This window comes from Sinocyclocheilus anshuiensis, unplaced genomic scaffold, assembly GCF_001515605.1.
Source record: "Sinocyclocheilus anshuiensis isolate Anshui unplaced genomic scaffold, SAMN03320099.WGS_v1.1 scaffold51, whole genome shotgun sequence".
Taxonomy (NCBI): Eukaryota; Metazoa; Chordata; class Actinopteri; order Cypriniformes; family Cyprinidae; genus Sinocyclocheilus; species Sinocyclocheilus anshuiensis.
Genome location: NW_015548296.1, coordinates 2,336,610 through 2,350,768, shown reverse-complemented (window position 1 = coordinate 2,350,768; position 14,159 = coordinate 2,336,610). Strand labels below are relative to the sequence as shown.

The 14,159-nt window shown below is 35.6% G+C and overlaps 1 protein-coding gene across 1 annotated transcript in view; it reads left to right on the top strand.

Moving 5' to 3' along the window:
- LOC107655954 (A disintegrin and metalloproteinase with thrombospondin motifs 9-like) overlaps positions 1–14,159 on the top strand; it is a 41,829-nt gene that overhangs the window by 17,739 nt on the left and 9,931 nt on the right. Inside the window, exons 21-28 of the mRNA XM_016443589.1 lie at positions 576–737; positions 2,492–2,611; positions 4,807–4,914; positions 5,022–5,189; positions 6,127–6,402; positions 7,759–7,920; positions 9,159–9,345; positions 13,652–13,813. Of these exons, the coding sequence (XP_016299075.1) occupies positions 576–737; positions 2,492–2,611; positions 4,807–4,914; positions 5,022–5,189; positions 6,127–6,402; positions 7,759–7,920; positions 9,159–9,345; positions 13,652–13,813 (1,345 nt within the window). The remainder of the gene's footprint in view (positions 1–575; positions 738–2,491; positions 2,612–4,806; positions 4,915–5,021; positions 5,190–6,126; positions 6,403–7,758; positions 7,921–9,158; positions 9,346–13,651; positions 13,814–14,159) is intronic.

Below are 14,159 nucleotides of genomic sequence, written 5' to 3'. Positions count from 1 at the left end.
TTAATCGACACATTCTTAGGAAATAGTGGGTTCACAGCGAATTATCAGAACTACTTCAGTAAGACAGTAATATCCTGCTTTACTTGGAAACCTAAAGCTGCACTAGGTGTTCATCACATATTAGCACAAAAACTTGATATTTTGAGCACTCAATTGAAAATGTAATTTCTGTGGTATCCTTGAACACAGCGTCTTCTCAACATGATGTAAACACACTAACTAGCAGAAGTGTTTGTGGACAGGTCAGACTGTTCGTATTTCGCGGGCAGGTGGGGATTATGCAAATGTGTTACCCAGTGACGTATACCGGTAACAGGCAAAAGATTCGAAAATATGACGACTCGTTAAGGCGATTCAGAATCGACTCTCTCTTTTGAGAGACAATATCTTTATTTATCATGCACTTTTTTGATTAACAACTTTGCAGATTGTTTTCATTTAAGGATAGCTACGTTATAAACGGCAAAAGAGATATTTTTCAAAAACCCATATGACCTGCTCTTTAAACCATCAGAGTAAAAATCTAGTCATCCACCATGACTTATTCTAATGCTACTTTGGAATTCATTTTGTAGTGTTTAGTGACATGTGGCAAGGGCTATAAGCACCGCCAGACTTGGTGTCAGTTTGGAGAGGAGCGTTTGGATGACCGCTTCTGTGATTCCTCCAAACCAGAGTCAGTACAGGCCTGCCAACAGCAAGAATGTGCCTCCTGGCAGGTGGGACCTTGGGGACAGGTGAGAAACAAACAAACAAACAAACAAAAAAAACAGTATTTAGGTGCATGACATGTTCAGGTATGTCAGGTATTACATGAAGCATATTTGATGCTTATGCCTGTGAAATGAAAATTCAAGTGTATTGTGATAATGCAATGTAATTTCCAGGAGTCAGTGCAGTCATAGCTGGCAGATATTGTAAACAGATTATTACAGCTGCTGTGTGGGCGGAAAGCGGCCACAAAAATTGAACGAAGTTAGGGACCAGCCAAATAACAACATTTGGTACTTTTGCGTCGATGTGGAACACATCTGAAACAAACATAACTATGTTGTTTATAAGGTCTGTGGATCCCTGAAAAGTATTAAGTTTCATTTGCTTTTTAAAAAAGTTTTAAATGTTGTTCACAGAGGTCCCACATTAGTTCATTGAAAAACTTGCTTCTCACTAGATGCTTTGCTGCATGTACTTAAATAAAATGCCATCAGAGCAAGTTTAAAGTTTTTCATCTTGTTTTTTTTTTGTCAGCTATACATGGAAATTAATAATCAACATTCAATAGTGCAAAACACTGTGCTGCTTTAAAACATCTGTGTGAATGTGCCATTTTTTGAGCTTGTACTGCAAGATATTTGATATTATCGCAAAGGTGATAATAGACTTTTTTTCATTCTGATTTATATGATAACCACCGTTGAATACCAAAAAAGTAGTATATACACTACCATTCAAAAAGTATAGAGTTGGCAAGATTTTTTATTATTTTTTTTTTTTTGAAAGAAGGCTGCATTTATTTGATAAAAAAACAGTAATATTATGAAATTTCATTACAATTTAAAATAACAGTTTTCTATTTTAATATATTTAAAAATGTAATTTGTTTCATAATTGTCAGCAATTTTCAACAGCTATGTCACATGATCCTTCAGAAATCATTCTGATATGCTGATTTTGTGCTTAAGAAACATTTGATGATTATTATTAATGTTGAAAACAGATGCTTATTTATTTATTTTTTTGGAGACTGTGGTAGTCTTTTTCAGGAGTCTTAGATGAAATGTCAGTTCAAAAGAATTTAGTTGAAAATAAAATAAAAGAAAATCAAGTAATTTAAGAGTATTGAATATAATAACGTCTTTTTTAGCCTATTGCAAATCATACAGTTGAGCAGAATGTGGTGTTAAAATCCTTTTTAAGCTTTTTGTTACAAAATCCATCTGAAATACTTTTTAAAACTTGCAGACACTGTGTGAATATCATCTATTCATGGATAATCTGTTTTCTATCCACTCGAGCAGTTTATGACTGTCTTCAGAAAAGCAAATAGATTTTTTCCAGAGATCACCCAGAGGGGAATCATATAATTTGTAGGATTTGTGTGGGCAAACTATCTTTAAGTCCTAAAGTATGATAGAGATTAGACATCGCTCTTGCATAGATTAAACAATCCTGATAAATGCATGTTTGAGGTGCTTTACTGAAGCATATGCGATCTAGCTGCAAATGCTGCCACATAAGCTTGACCTTGTTGCAGTCAAGTCAGTGATGAGGAAAAGAGGTAAAGAAAAGGAGAAAGGTGGACAAATTACTGGCCCACATCCCAGGTTGCCCATGCGGGTGCTTATCACATCAGTGCTGGATTGATGCCAGCAGTCCAATAGTGGCAGTCTTAAATCTCAACTTATTCTCCTGGGTAATTCATAGGCATTACAATGTAACATTAAATGAGATACTGTCCCTAACTGACCTCCCTCTTTATTTGTGTGTGTAGTGTACCACCACATGTGGCCCGGGCTATCAGATGAGAGCTGTGAAGTGTGTGGTTGGCTCATACGGCTCTGTCATGGATGACTCTCAATGTAATGCAGCAACACGTCCAACAGACACTCAGGTAGGAGCATTGATCTCTAACATTCACACTGACTCTCATTAATTTCTCTCTTTCTCATTATTGAGTGCGAACTAAGAACTGTGTTAGTTTTTCACAATATAACTACTGAAAACCATAAAGGGGTGAACCAGTCTTCCTGGTTCAATTTGCTGTATGCTTGATGAAATGAAAGAGCAAGAAGCCAGGGAGTGGGTTAAAAGTTGCTTTTAATAGCTGAACCACAGCACAATTAAGAAACCTTGGAGATCATGCGTTACCGTTATTGCAAACACTGTTTTGCCTTGAAATGGACATGATTTGTGGCACTGATACATTAGAGGGATAGTTCATCCCAAAATGAAAATTCTGTCATCCTTTACAAATTGAGTTTTTTTTTTTCTGTTGAACATAAAAGACATTTTAAAGAATGTTGGCAACCAAATAGTTGACGGTAGCGTAGCCATTGACTTCCATAGAATTTATTTTCCATACTATGGAAGTAAGTGAATATTAGCAACTGTTATAGGTTTGTAACAACTTTAAGTGATTACAGAATTTTCATTTTTTGGGTGAACTATCCATTAAAATGATTCTTTTGCATTTTATACATTGTTATTGACTCAGTTTGTAAGATATAAGTTATTTTTTGAGGTGTTATATTAATGACTGTGCAGTAATTTGAAGAGAGGTGTTGTCTTTTAGGTATGTACAAGTATTAATTTACTAAGTAGTTTTACACCATCCTGGAATGAGAAACTGGAAAAGAGAAAAAAACGTGTGTGCAGGTACAGCCTGAAAGGCAGGAAGGAAGTTTCCCATCCAGCATATTTATCACCTGCACTCAATAAAGCCTTGTCTGAAGGAAAAGCATGGGTCTACATATACAAACACATGCCGCATCAGGCCATTAATAGGAAATTAACCTTAAAAGTGTTCCCAATGTTTTGAAATATCAGGGAATTTAAAAGGTATGTTTTTTAGGGCTGTAAAATATTTATTCAGATGATTCATTAATCTGAATCTGAATTTTAATTATTAATATTATTATAAACGACTGGAAAAAATAAAGAAATACATTGGTCAAATAGTGTGGGAACCCTGAATGTGTGTGTGCACCATTAACTTGTGTGTTTGCATGTGTCGTTTTTTCAGTATGAACTGTTGTGATTATAACTTCCATGTCTATATAGTTCCACTGCAGATTTATATTTAATAGTCATTTAAGTTCATTTGCAGTCATCTGGATCTTGATTTTATTTACTTAACAATCTGCACATGCCTGCAAAATTACATTTACCCCGTTCCCCCTCCCCCAGTGTAATTGTGCTGCAGAGCTGGAGTGGCTGAACGCTGCATTTCACAGAGTATTTTATGAACTTTCCTGAGGCATTGGTTTTATAGAGCTTCATTTTCACAAGGCTTTTAGGAGATGAAAGAAAGAGCCCTTTTTTCCCACCGTCAAGCCAACCAGGTTGATAAAAGTCTAAGAACATGTATACATAAGACATATACTGTAATATACACTATAAGAGACAGAGAGAGAAAAGAATTTAATAAATAAGGGATATTGTACAGTCAGCCAGATTATCGCAAAATAAACCCAGGCAGGATGATCAGGACCCGGACGCGAAAGTGGAAGGATCTTGTATTACCCTGAAGGAGTTTATTTTACGATAATACCAGGATGACTGTACATTATCCCACATATTACACAGCTACTTACCAAAGTAAAATTTTGATTTGAGTTGATATTATAAAGTTACATAAAACAGAAACAGAAAGAACAAGCATAGCTCAGCAGTAAATCGATTGCCATGTAGAAAAATGGTCAATTATACTATACAGTCTTTATATTAAACTATTTGACCGCAGAACGCTGTGATTGACCAATCAGGGTCAGGTATTTCAGAGAGACATGTAAAATGATTGGCGAAGGCAGAAACCAAGGGAGAATAAGTGGAGGTAGGTGGGAGTGTGAGAGAGTCAGGAACCGAAAGGAGGGATACGGCAGACAGAACGAGAAAGCAGGTGGCCCCCTGGTTTTAAATCCTCTATTTGCCGTAAGGCGCAGTGACCCAGAACAAGTGATTTCAGCCAGTCAAGCATAAATCAAGCACACTGGCTCCAGCCTTGAAGCCCTACCGTCCTCACCCCTAGAGTCACGGATCTTCATTACCGAAAATTGATTGTCCTTCCCCACTTCCTCCCTTCCACAGGACTGTGAACTCTCGCAGTGTCCTGTTACTCATCCTGTTGCCCCAGAGACCAAAGTGATGTCACATCCTGGTCATAAAACACAGTGGCGCTTTGGATCTTGGACACAGGTACGTTCTTGAATAATGTCATGTATATGAATTACTGTTAGTAGTTATTGTGCTAGATGATGTAATAGGTTCTGTAGATATTGTAAAATGGTCGTTCTTTACAATAGTGCAGTGCCACCTGTGGAAAGGGCACCCGGATGCGCTATGTAAGCTGCCGTGACCAGCAGGGTGGAGTAGCAGAGGAATCAGCCTGCTCCCATCTTCCAAAACCTCCTGCTAGTGAGGTTTGCTCCATAGTGGCGTGCGGACAGTGGAAGGTCCTGGAATGGACTCCGGTAAATAAAATATACCTTTTTATCTCAAATCAAATCAAATCTAATCTAATCTAATCTAATCTAATCTAATCTAATCTAATCTAATCTAATCTAATCTAATCTAATCTAATTTAATTTAATTTAATTTAATTTAATTATTTTATTTTATTTTTAGCACAACTATTTTGTGAAAAGTTGAAAAATGAACCTGATGATTTTATCCAGCATAGTTTAAAATTGTTTTTGTATTTCAATGGAACAAGGAAAATCATTTCCAGAGAGAGTTCACATGGTCAGGATCACAAATTTACTTATTTCATCTGTGACCTAGAAATAGTGCATACCTTTTTTTTTTTTCCTTTTTTTAAATCCTTAAATATTTTGTTTATTTTCAAGTTTAAATTACATTTTGTGGTCTCAGACATTTGGACCCCACTGTATTTATTCGGTATATTTGTGTGTTAGCCAACACTGTTTCAATACTGCAAGTTTTTGCATTTTCGTTCACAGCTGTTCTACAGCCTAATATCATAGACCATTGACCTTGATCATTCTGCTCGCATTCTGGTGTTCAGAGCTCAGTTGTAATTGGAAACTGATGAGAGTTCATTTTTGTGGCTCTTGTGTGCAGATGGGGTTCGGTGTGCATACTATTCACATTTGTACAGGAAGACAAGAATTAGTGTGGTCGGATTGCTTTAGCCAATGTCCTCCTGCTTTTTAGTTTTTAAATCAAGACTTTCAGATATCTGAAAAAGTCAAACACACTAAACTAAGGGGACTATTTTTCTTCTATTTTTAATATAAGTAATAGTTAATTCAAAAATACAAATCCTGACAGTTTTAAGGTTAAACTTAGGTGTGGTCGGTTATCATCTTAATATATGGTGTTATTGTTCAGTATAATGTGTTTTCTGTGCAATCATGTGCGTGTGTGTGTATCTGTCTGTATTTACAGTGCTCCGTATCCTGTGGTCAGGGTAAGACTACACGGCAAGTAGTGTGCATGAACATCAGTGATCAAGTTGTGGAAATGAGTGAGTGTGACCCAGATGATCAACCATCAACAGAGCAGGAGTGTGCCATGCCCCAGTGTCCGTCTCGCTCCAGCGATCACGGGGGCTTTTCACCTAACACTGATTCTCGGAAAAAAACAGTTCCCGCCGGACGAACTGACCGTAACAGAGCTGGCAGACCCCAGTCACATCAATGGAGGACTGGACCATGGGGGGCGGTAAGTACCTCTAAAAATGATTATGTCTCTGCATGTCTCTGATATTTGATATATTCCACATACTAGTCCTGTTAGAGAACTTTTTGCAAACCCAGGAACAGAATGACATCTAAGGTGCTAAGCTCACCAGTACATGAACTCTCTAAGAAGTCACCCAAGCAGCAGCATTTCCTCTTTCTGATAAATGCTCCTGTTTCCTTCATGATATCATTGCTTTAAATAGTCTTTAGATTTCAAAGAACAGCTAAATATTGTGCAGTTTTTGGGAAGCTCTTCCTTTTTGTCTTGTAGGTATTTGTAGACCTTTCTAAAAGCGCTTCCTTTATAGCTATATATAATTTGCATCCTTCCAAGTGATAGTAATCATGAGCAATTGAATGATTCTGATTCCACTTATTAAGGATATAATTCATGATACTTTGAATATTACTATCCATTAGTCACATTACATATATATATATATATGTAATGTGACTAATGGATAGTAATATTCAAAGTATCATGAATTATATCCTTAATAAGTGGAATCAGAATCATTCAATTGCTCATGATTACTATCACTTGGAAGGATGCAAATTATATATAGCTATAAAGGAAGCGCTTTTAGAAAGGTCTACAAATACCTACAAGACAAAAAGGAAGTCAAAAGTTCAGGTAATATTCGAATTTCTGAAGAATCGTGACTGAATTGTGAAGACTGCTAATAAAATAAATAAAATGTAATAAAATAAAAAACAGTTATTTTAAATTGTAATAATATTTCACATTAATATAGTTTTCCTATTTTTCTGATTAAATAAATGCAGCCTTGGTATGCATAATAGACGTATTTCAAAAGCATTTAAACGTTCACAGACTTTTAGTATATATGGTAATAAATTAAATGCAATGCTTTTTATTAATGTTTTTGTATTGTTTCTGCCATTCTCTATTTCTCTTATCACATTTAATTCTGCTTATTCAGAACTTAGCTAAAACATAATTTCTTTTGCCATACCATCAAGAGTCAAGCATTAATAAAACGAAATGTCATTCAGTTCCAACATTTTCTAAAAATAAATAAATAATGGAAATAGTCATAATCGATTCCAGTCATAATCGTTCTCATCAAAGGAGTCAGGGTTGGTCAGTGTTTATGTATTGACGTATATTTTCTGTCAAGGCTAATGGAATGTGAAATTGGTCTATTGAGAATGTGCTTGCTTGCACACACACACTGGCGCTTTCGCTGCAGACCGTTTCGCTCTTGCCTGAGGGGGTGAGGCTGTGTGTGTGTGTGTGTGTGTGTGTGTGTGTGTGTGTGTGTGTGGCCCTTCTCTCATTATGTAGCTTCTGTTTCTCTTTCACACCTCTCAGTGTTCAAGTACCTGTGCCGGAGGATTCCAGAGGCGTGTGGTGGTGTGTCAGGATGAGAACGGCTACCCTGCCAACAGCTGTGATGAAAGCACTCAACCCATAGAGCAACGCTCCTGTGAGTCCGGCCCCTGCCCTCAGTGGTTCTATGGCAGCTGGGGTGAGGTAAGATGCTCTCAATTCAATTGAATTGGTTTTATTTAATCAAATGTATACTACTGTTGAAAGGTTTGAGGTCAGTAAGATTTGTTCCAAGAAATTAATATTTGAATATTTTATTTAGAAAGGACACATTTAAATGTTCAAAAGTGACAGTAAAGACATTTGTAATGTTAAAAAAGATTTATAAAATGGATAGTTCTGGTTCTTGATTCTGATTGGCTGAGCCTAGACTTGTGCCGGTATTCGGTAATGCGATATATCACGGTGATGTTGCTTGGCAACCACTTTGTTGCAACCACAACTGATTCTGAAGAACTACATTGTTTGGTGGAAGAATACTGTTTTTATTAATATCATTACACTTTTTTTGCTCTGTTTTATTTTACGAAACCTTACTACGTATATGGAATAACCGTTTTATAAAAGCAATAAGCCCCGTGAAGCCGTGGTTTACAGTGAATTTATAACAGCTAAGGGGGTTTTGGGCACTCTGCTTCACGTCGTGCCTAACAATGCCCCTTAGCTGTTATAAATTCACTGTAAACCACGGCTTCTTGGGGCTTATTGCTTTATTATATTTCAAATGTGTTCTTTTGAACTTTCTATTCATCAAAAAATCCTGAAAAAATGTTTCCACAAAGATATTAAGCGGCACAGCTGTTTTCAACATTGATAATAATAAGAAATGTCTTTTGAGCATCAAATCAGAATGATTATGAAGGATCATATGACATTGAAGACTGGAGTAATTTAACACGGAAATCAATTACATTTTAAAATGTTTATACTGTATAAAATAAAGAAAATAAATCAACCCCAAACGTTTGAATTGGTGTATGCATGTATGTATATGTTATCCATTAGCTAAGTAAGACATTTCTTTTTATCACATTACACGATTTCCATTTTAATCATGCATTAACATTTTTATTCATATTTACAACTGGTTTGTAAAATCAGTTTCTTGCATTAGGGTCAATATAGGATTTGTTTGCCATTCAGACAAAAATACAAAGGATATTTGAGTAGGATAGGCCGACATGTCTTATTTTGTCTATTTGAACGAAGCTTTAGAAGTGTGCCTACTCAAGAGAAGACCGTGAGATTATGATATTTTGACATTATATATGTGGTCCAAGCTGTCTTTTGAAAATGTGCTCTCAGAAAAATTCTATCTGTTAATAAAGCCAGACTTTCACTCTTTCTTTTCTCTCACCCATACTCTGTTTCTGCCTCCCTAGTGTTCAAAATCCTGCGGAGGAGGGATAAAGACCCGGTTGGTCGCTTGTCAGCGGCCCAACGGGGAGCACTTTAACGATCTGAACTGTGAAATTCTTGACAAACCACCCGACCGAGAACAGTGCAATACTCAGTCCTGCTCTATTAACCCTCACTGGAGCACAGACCAATGGAGCTCGGTACGCTCGTAACTATTTTAACTTTTTCCCTTCATAAGTTCTCATTCTCACAACATGCCGATGTTTCTTTACGCTCAAGACATGAAGAAAACAAACTGAAACTCAAATGGTTTGATCTTTGAGGAAGCAAATAGCTGCTTTTTAGCGAGTTTCAGTTGCACTTAAAGATCTACCAAACATTCAGTTAAATATTGTTTTAGAGGTTTATTTCCTGACTGAAAAAGTGAGCATCTCTTTGGTCGATGTGTTTAAGTTTGAATGCTGTTTTGTTTGCTTTTTTCTCCATTTAATTTTCTATGTTAGGATTCTTTTGCCCAATGCAGCTGTACTTTGGATAAATACAAATCATTGTGATGCCCTTTGCTGTGGCTTGTGTTCAAAACACAGTACAGTTGTATATAGTATTTAGAATACATGGGCAGCAACACTTGTATTGCTCCACTACAGAGCTAAAACATCTGACCACAGGCAGTTTACTTTATTATATTGAAACAATCTTTCTGTGGTTTTTCTATCGATCTTCATAATTCATTTCTCTTTATTTTTTTTTCAACCATACCTCACATGAACTCAGCTAGCCATTGACCTTTTTTAAATTTATGATGGTGCTTTTTCAGTACAAGGGAGACTTTATGTGAAAATCTGTCTATAGTTGCTATATTTTTGTATATTTAAGGTAATTTACAGAAGTACATTTTAAGTAAATACAAAAAGTTTTGACCTAATCTGAAATCAAATGTAGTTTTGTGTCATTTTGTCTGTTGATTTGTTCTGCAATTCTAATATTTTTCTAGGTTATTTACAAAATCAGTAATATCTAATTTTTTGTGTGTATTAGGCAACAAAAAAACATGTTTAGTCTAGTGTGTAAAATTCCTCATTGCATTTCCCTCAGACCCAGGGAAGGCCCGTTTTTTTTTTTCTTCTTTTTTTAAATATGCTTGTTGGCCAGTTGCTTGTGTCTACCTCAGTCGTAATGAAGAGCCCCACATACATCTTCCATCCACTTTATATTTGTGGATGGTGATAACAAATGCTAAGCTATCCTATAACATCCATAAGCAACCATCCATTGCTTAATTTGATCTCTAATCTCTCATGGATATAATAGTATATATTTAAAGAAACATACAGTGATGTAAAAAAGAAATGGCACAAATCATTATAAAAAAAGTACACTCTAAAAAATGCTGGGTTAAATACAACCCAGTGCTGGGTAAAACAGGGACAAACCCAGCAATTGGGCTGTTTTGACCCAGCGGTTGGGTTAAATGTTTAACCCAACCTTCTGGGTAGTAACCCAACCGCTGGGTCCAAACAGACCAATTGCTGGTTTTGTCCCTATTTTACCCAGCACTGGGTTGTATTTAACCCAGCATTTTTTAGAGTGTATGATTTATTAAATTATAATTGATTTTATCTATTAACATTGACGGAATGTCAATCCAATATCTGTCCTAAATACTACACTTTTCATGGGGTGTACTTACTTTTTCACAGCACTGTATTTATACAAATTTGTATTTTTTTTTTTTCCAAAGACGTCATGGTGCTATAGTGTCTATGGTGCTATTCCCTTTCATGACATGGTCTGTTAATGTAACCAGACGGAACATTAAGCGGTTTAAATCAAATGGCAGTATTGATGAATGTGTGCATGAACATTTCTGTATATTATTGTATGTATTTGTATTTATTTCTGCTGCCATATGTTTGTCCATATTTGTTTGAACCTGTTGATGATGGTCAAATTAAACAACAAGCTTTTCTTTTTCTTTTTTTATTATTATTGATGTGGTTTGGAAAAGTAGGCAAATTTTTGTAATTAATGAATAATACTAGTTGATTTGTGAATTAGTCATCTAGAAAAGAAAATGACTTTGAATATTGAATGCCTTGTATTATTCTGAAGGTGTTCGGTTTTTAAAAAGATAGCATTTTATTTGCCGATTAAGCATATGTTCTCAAATCAAAGAAGGTACAAAATCACTGAGCTTAATATGTGTTGTTTCGTGAGTCAAACTTCCAATTCTGTATGACTTTTTTGTGTTATCCTGCTGCTTTTATTTCATTTCTCATCTGAGTATTCAACATCTTTTACCTGTTTTAATGATACTTAAATGGGGGTCTTTTTTTTTTGGTGCTCACTCACCTCAATACCTACAGAAGAAGTCTATTACCGCTGTCTATTTCCTTTTTGACGGCACAGGATATTAACCAGCCCTGATAGTGGTGATATAGTCACAGTCAACCGAGTGAGCAATGAGCATACATCAAAATAACAATGGCAAGGGCATGGGGGGCCAAGGATGGTCTTTACCGACCTTCCCAGCTCATCTAATCAGAATGGACGCACTTCTCAGAAAGAGTTTTATTCTTATGGGAAGAATGAACGGCATGGCCCCACATAGCATGGAGGCCTCTGCAGTCTGGATATCTGTGTGCAGTTTGATACTTGGAAGTCCTCACGTTGGAATGTAGTGAGGCACGTGGCCAAGTACGTTGCCATTCCTGGACTGATCATTTGTGGCAACAATTGAAAGGAAAACAAGGCAATTTTGCATGGTCTAAAAAGCCATGATCAATGAACTGAAGGGTGGCGTTACAGTTAAACGTATATGTTTTGATTGCATTCAGATGTCATGAATTGGAATATTTGTTTTGAACATGTTTTATTAGCATAACAAATATACGTTTTATTCATTTTTGACAGAAAAAATCCAATATACACTTTTTAATTTTTCTATTGTCAATTTGATGACATTTGGTTAAACAGTTTTGCTCTGGGAAGCAAACTTTAGCTTGTGCGTTTCAGGATTGTGGGTGGTTTTTAGATGAAGGGAATTTTTAAGTAAATTACCCTGCATTGGAATCCTTTTGAGTGTGAAAAGTTGGTAATTTGTGCTCATTAAATCAGTGGTGCATTCATTTAACAACAGTATGGCATCTTTCCACACCTTAACCGCGACTGAAATAAAGGCCTTGCCATTTGAAAACAAATGAAATTATATATGTTATGATTAACTAAATGATATGGCCCCTTAATATTCAGACACATTATTGCTGTATGTAAAAACCATTTCAGATGTCAATAATTAAAATACCAGCCACTTTAAGTGTTTTAGAGCTGATTACAGAAATTAGCACCAAGATACAATTGATTAAATGTATGCTTATTGATGTTTCATATCAACTAAAGAGACCTTCACACACTCACAAAACTAAGCATGCAACTTTTACACTTGTAACAGAATCCCTAAAAGAACATATATATTACACATTCTCACACATAAACACACACTGTAACATTCTGAGGCAGAGTAAGCAAGTGTATGATTTATTATGAATCAATATTTAGGGCTTTGAATGAATTATTAAAGTGGATCATTATAACAATGGTACATGGAGGTCTTGCTTTAAAGATAAAAGTGTATTTTATATAATTTTATGTAAAGTTTTGTTATTTTGCTGCAACTGTCCATGTTGTCGGTATTTAATTTAGTATAATATGCAATCAGTTGAACCAACTGTATATATTTTGGTACTGTAAATATTTGTAAAAGCAAATATATATATATATATATATATATATATATATATATATGAATGTTAAACCGCCCAAGACCTATTTTGTTCAAAATGAATTCCATCACCTTAAATACAACTGTGACACACTGACTTGCTAAACTTGCTTGAAAAAGTATTGGGGAGTTTCTGTTCTCTTAGTTCCTGTATTTCGTGAATGCATGCTGGGAATGGACTCGTTCAACTTCAGACTTGTCACATCATATCCATCCTCCCTCTACGGGGCCCTTTGATTATCCGTTCCTCTCCCATCCTGGGGTCCAGGGAAGCCTCTCTCTCTTTTCCCTTTATCCGCTGGTGCCAGAAAATATGTCACTGTTTCTTCAGCTCGGCAAGCGAATGTAGTGACTGCCATTCATTATGATTCAGAGACACTTTCTTTCCTCTTTTTATACTGTAAATAGTATTTGAGGTAAAAACAAATGATTTGTTTATGCTGCTCCAATTGTATATCATGTATTATGTTATTGGTATCTTATAATGTAAATGTCCATATACTAATTCTCCACATAACATGATGTGCTGTCAAAATGGTAATAAATTTTAACGTAATTACAATGATTACCACAGGACTGATCTATTCTTTTGTTTACTTTGACTTACCCATAAATTCACATAATTAGACATAATCAGCTTCATAATCAAACATAATCACCTCAAATGACACACTAATTAGGCTCATGTTTATCAAGCAGTTGGATTTCACTGAAGCATTTTTCCCTTTCTTGCAGTGCTCCTGTGGGAGAGGATACAAGTACCGCAGTGTGACTTGTGTCAGTCACTCGGGCCAGCCAATCCCAGAAGAGAACTGCCTACACCTGCCCCTCCCACAAAAGCAAAGGCGTTGCAGAGGTGGGAGGTGCCCCAAGTGGAAGATGGGAAGCTGGGGAGAGGTAAAACTCACACTTTATTATAAATCACAATGTGTGCGTGTATATACGGACTACCATTAAAAATATTTGGGGTCCGTAAGGTTTATTTGTGTTTTAATATATTTTAAAGTGTAATTTATTCTTGTGATGACAAAGTTGAATTTTCATCAGCCATTATTCCAGTCTTCAGTGTCACATGATCCTTCACAAATCAATCTAATATGCTGATTTGGTGCTCAAAGAAACATTTAATAATAATAATATATTATAAATGTATTAAAATATGTATAAAATATGATAAAATATTGAAAATAACATTAATATGAATATAAAAATACATCTATAAATATATTATTATATATTTATT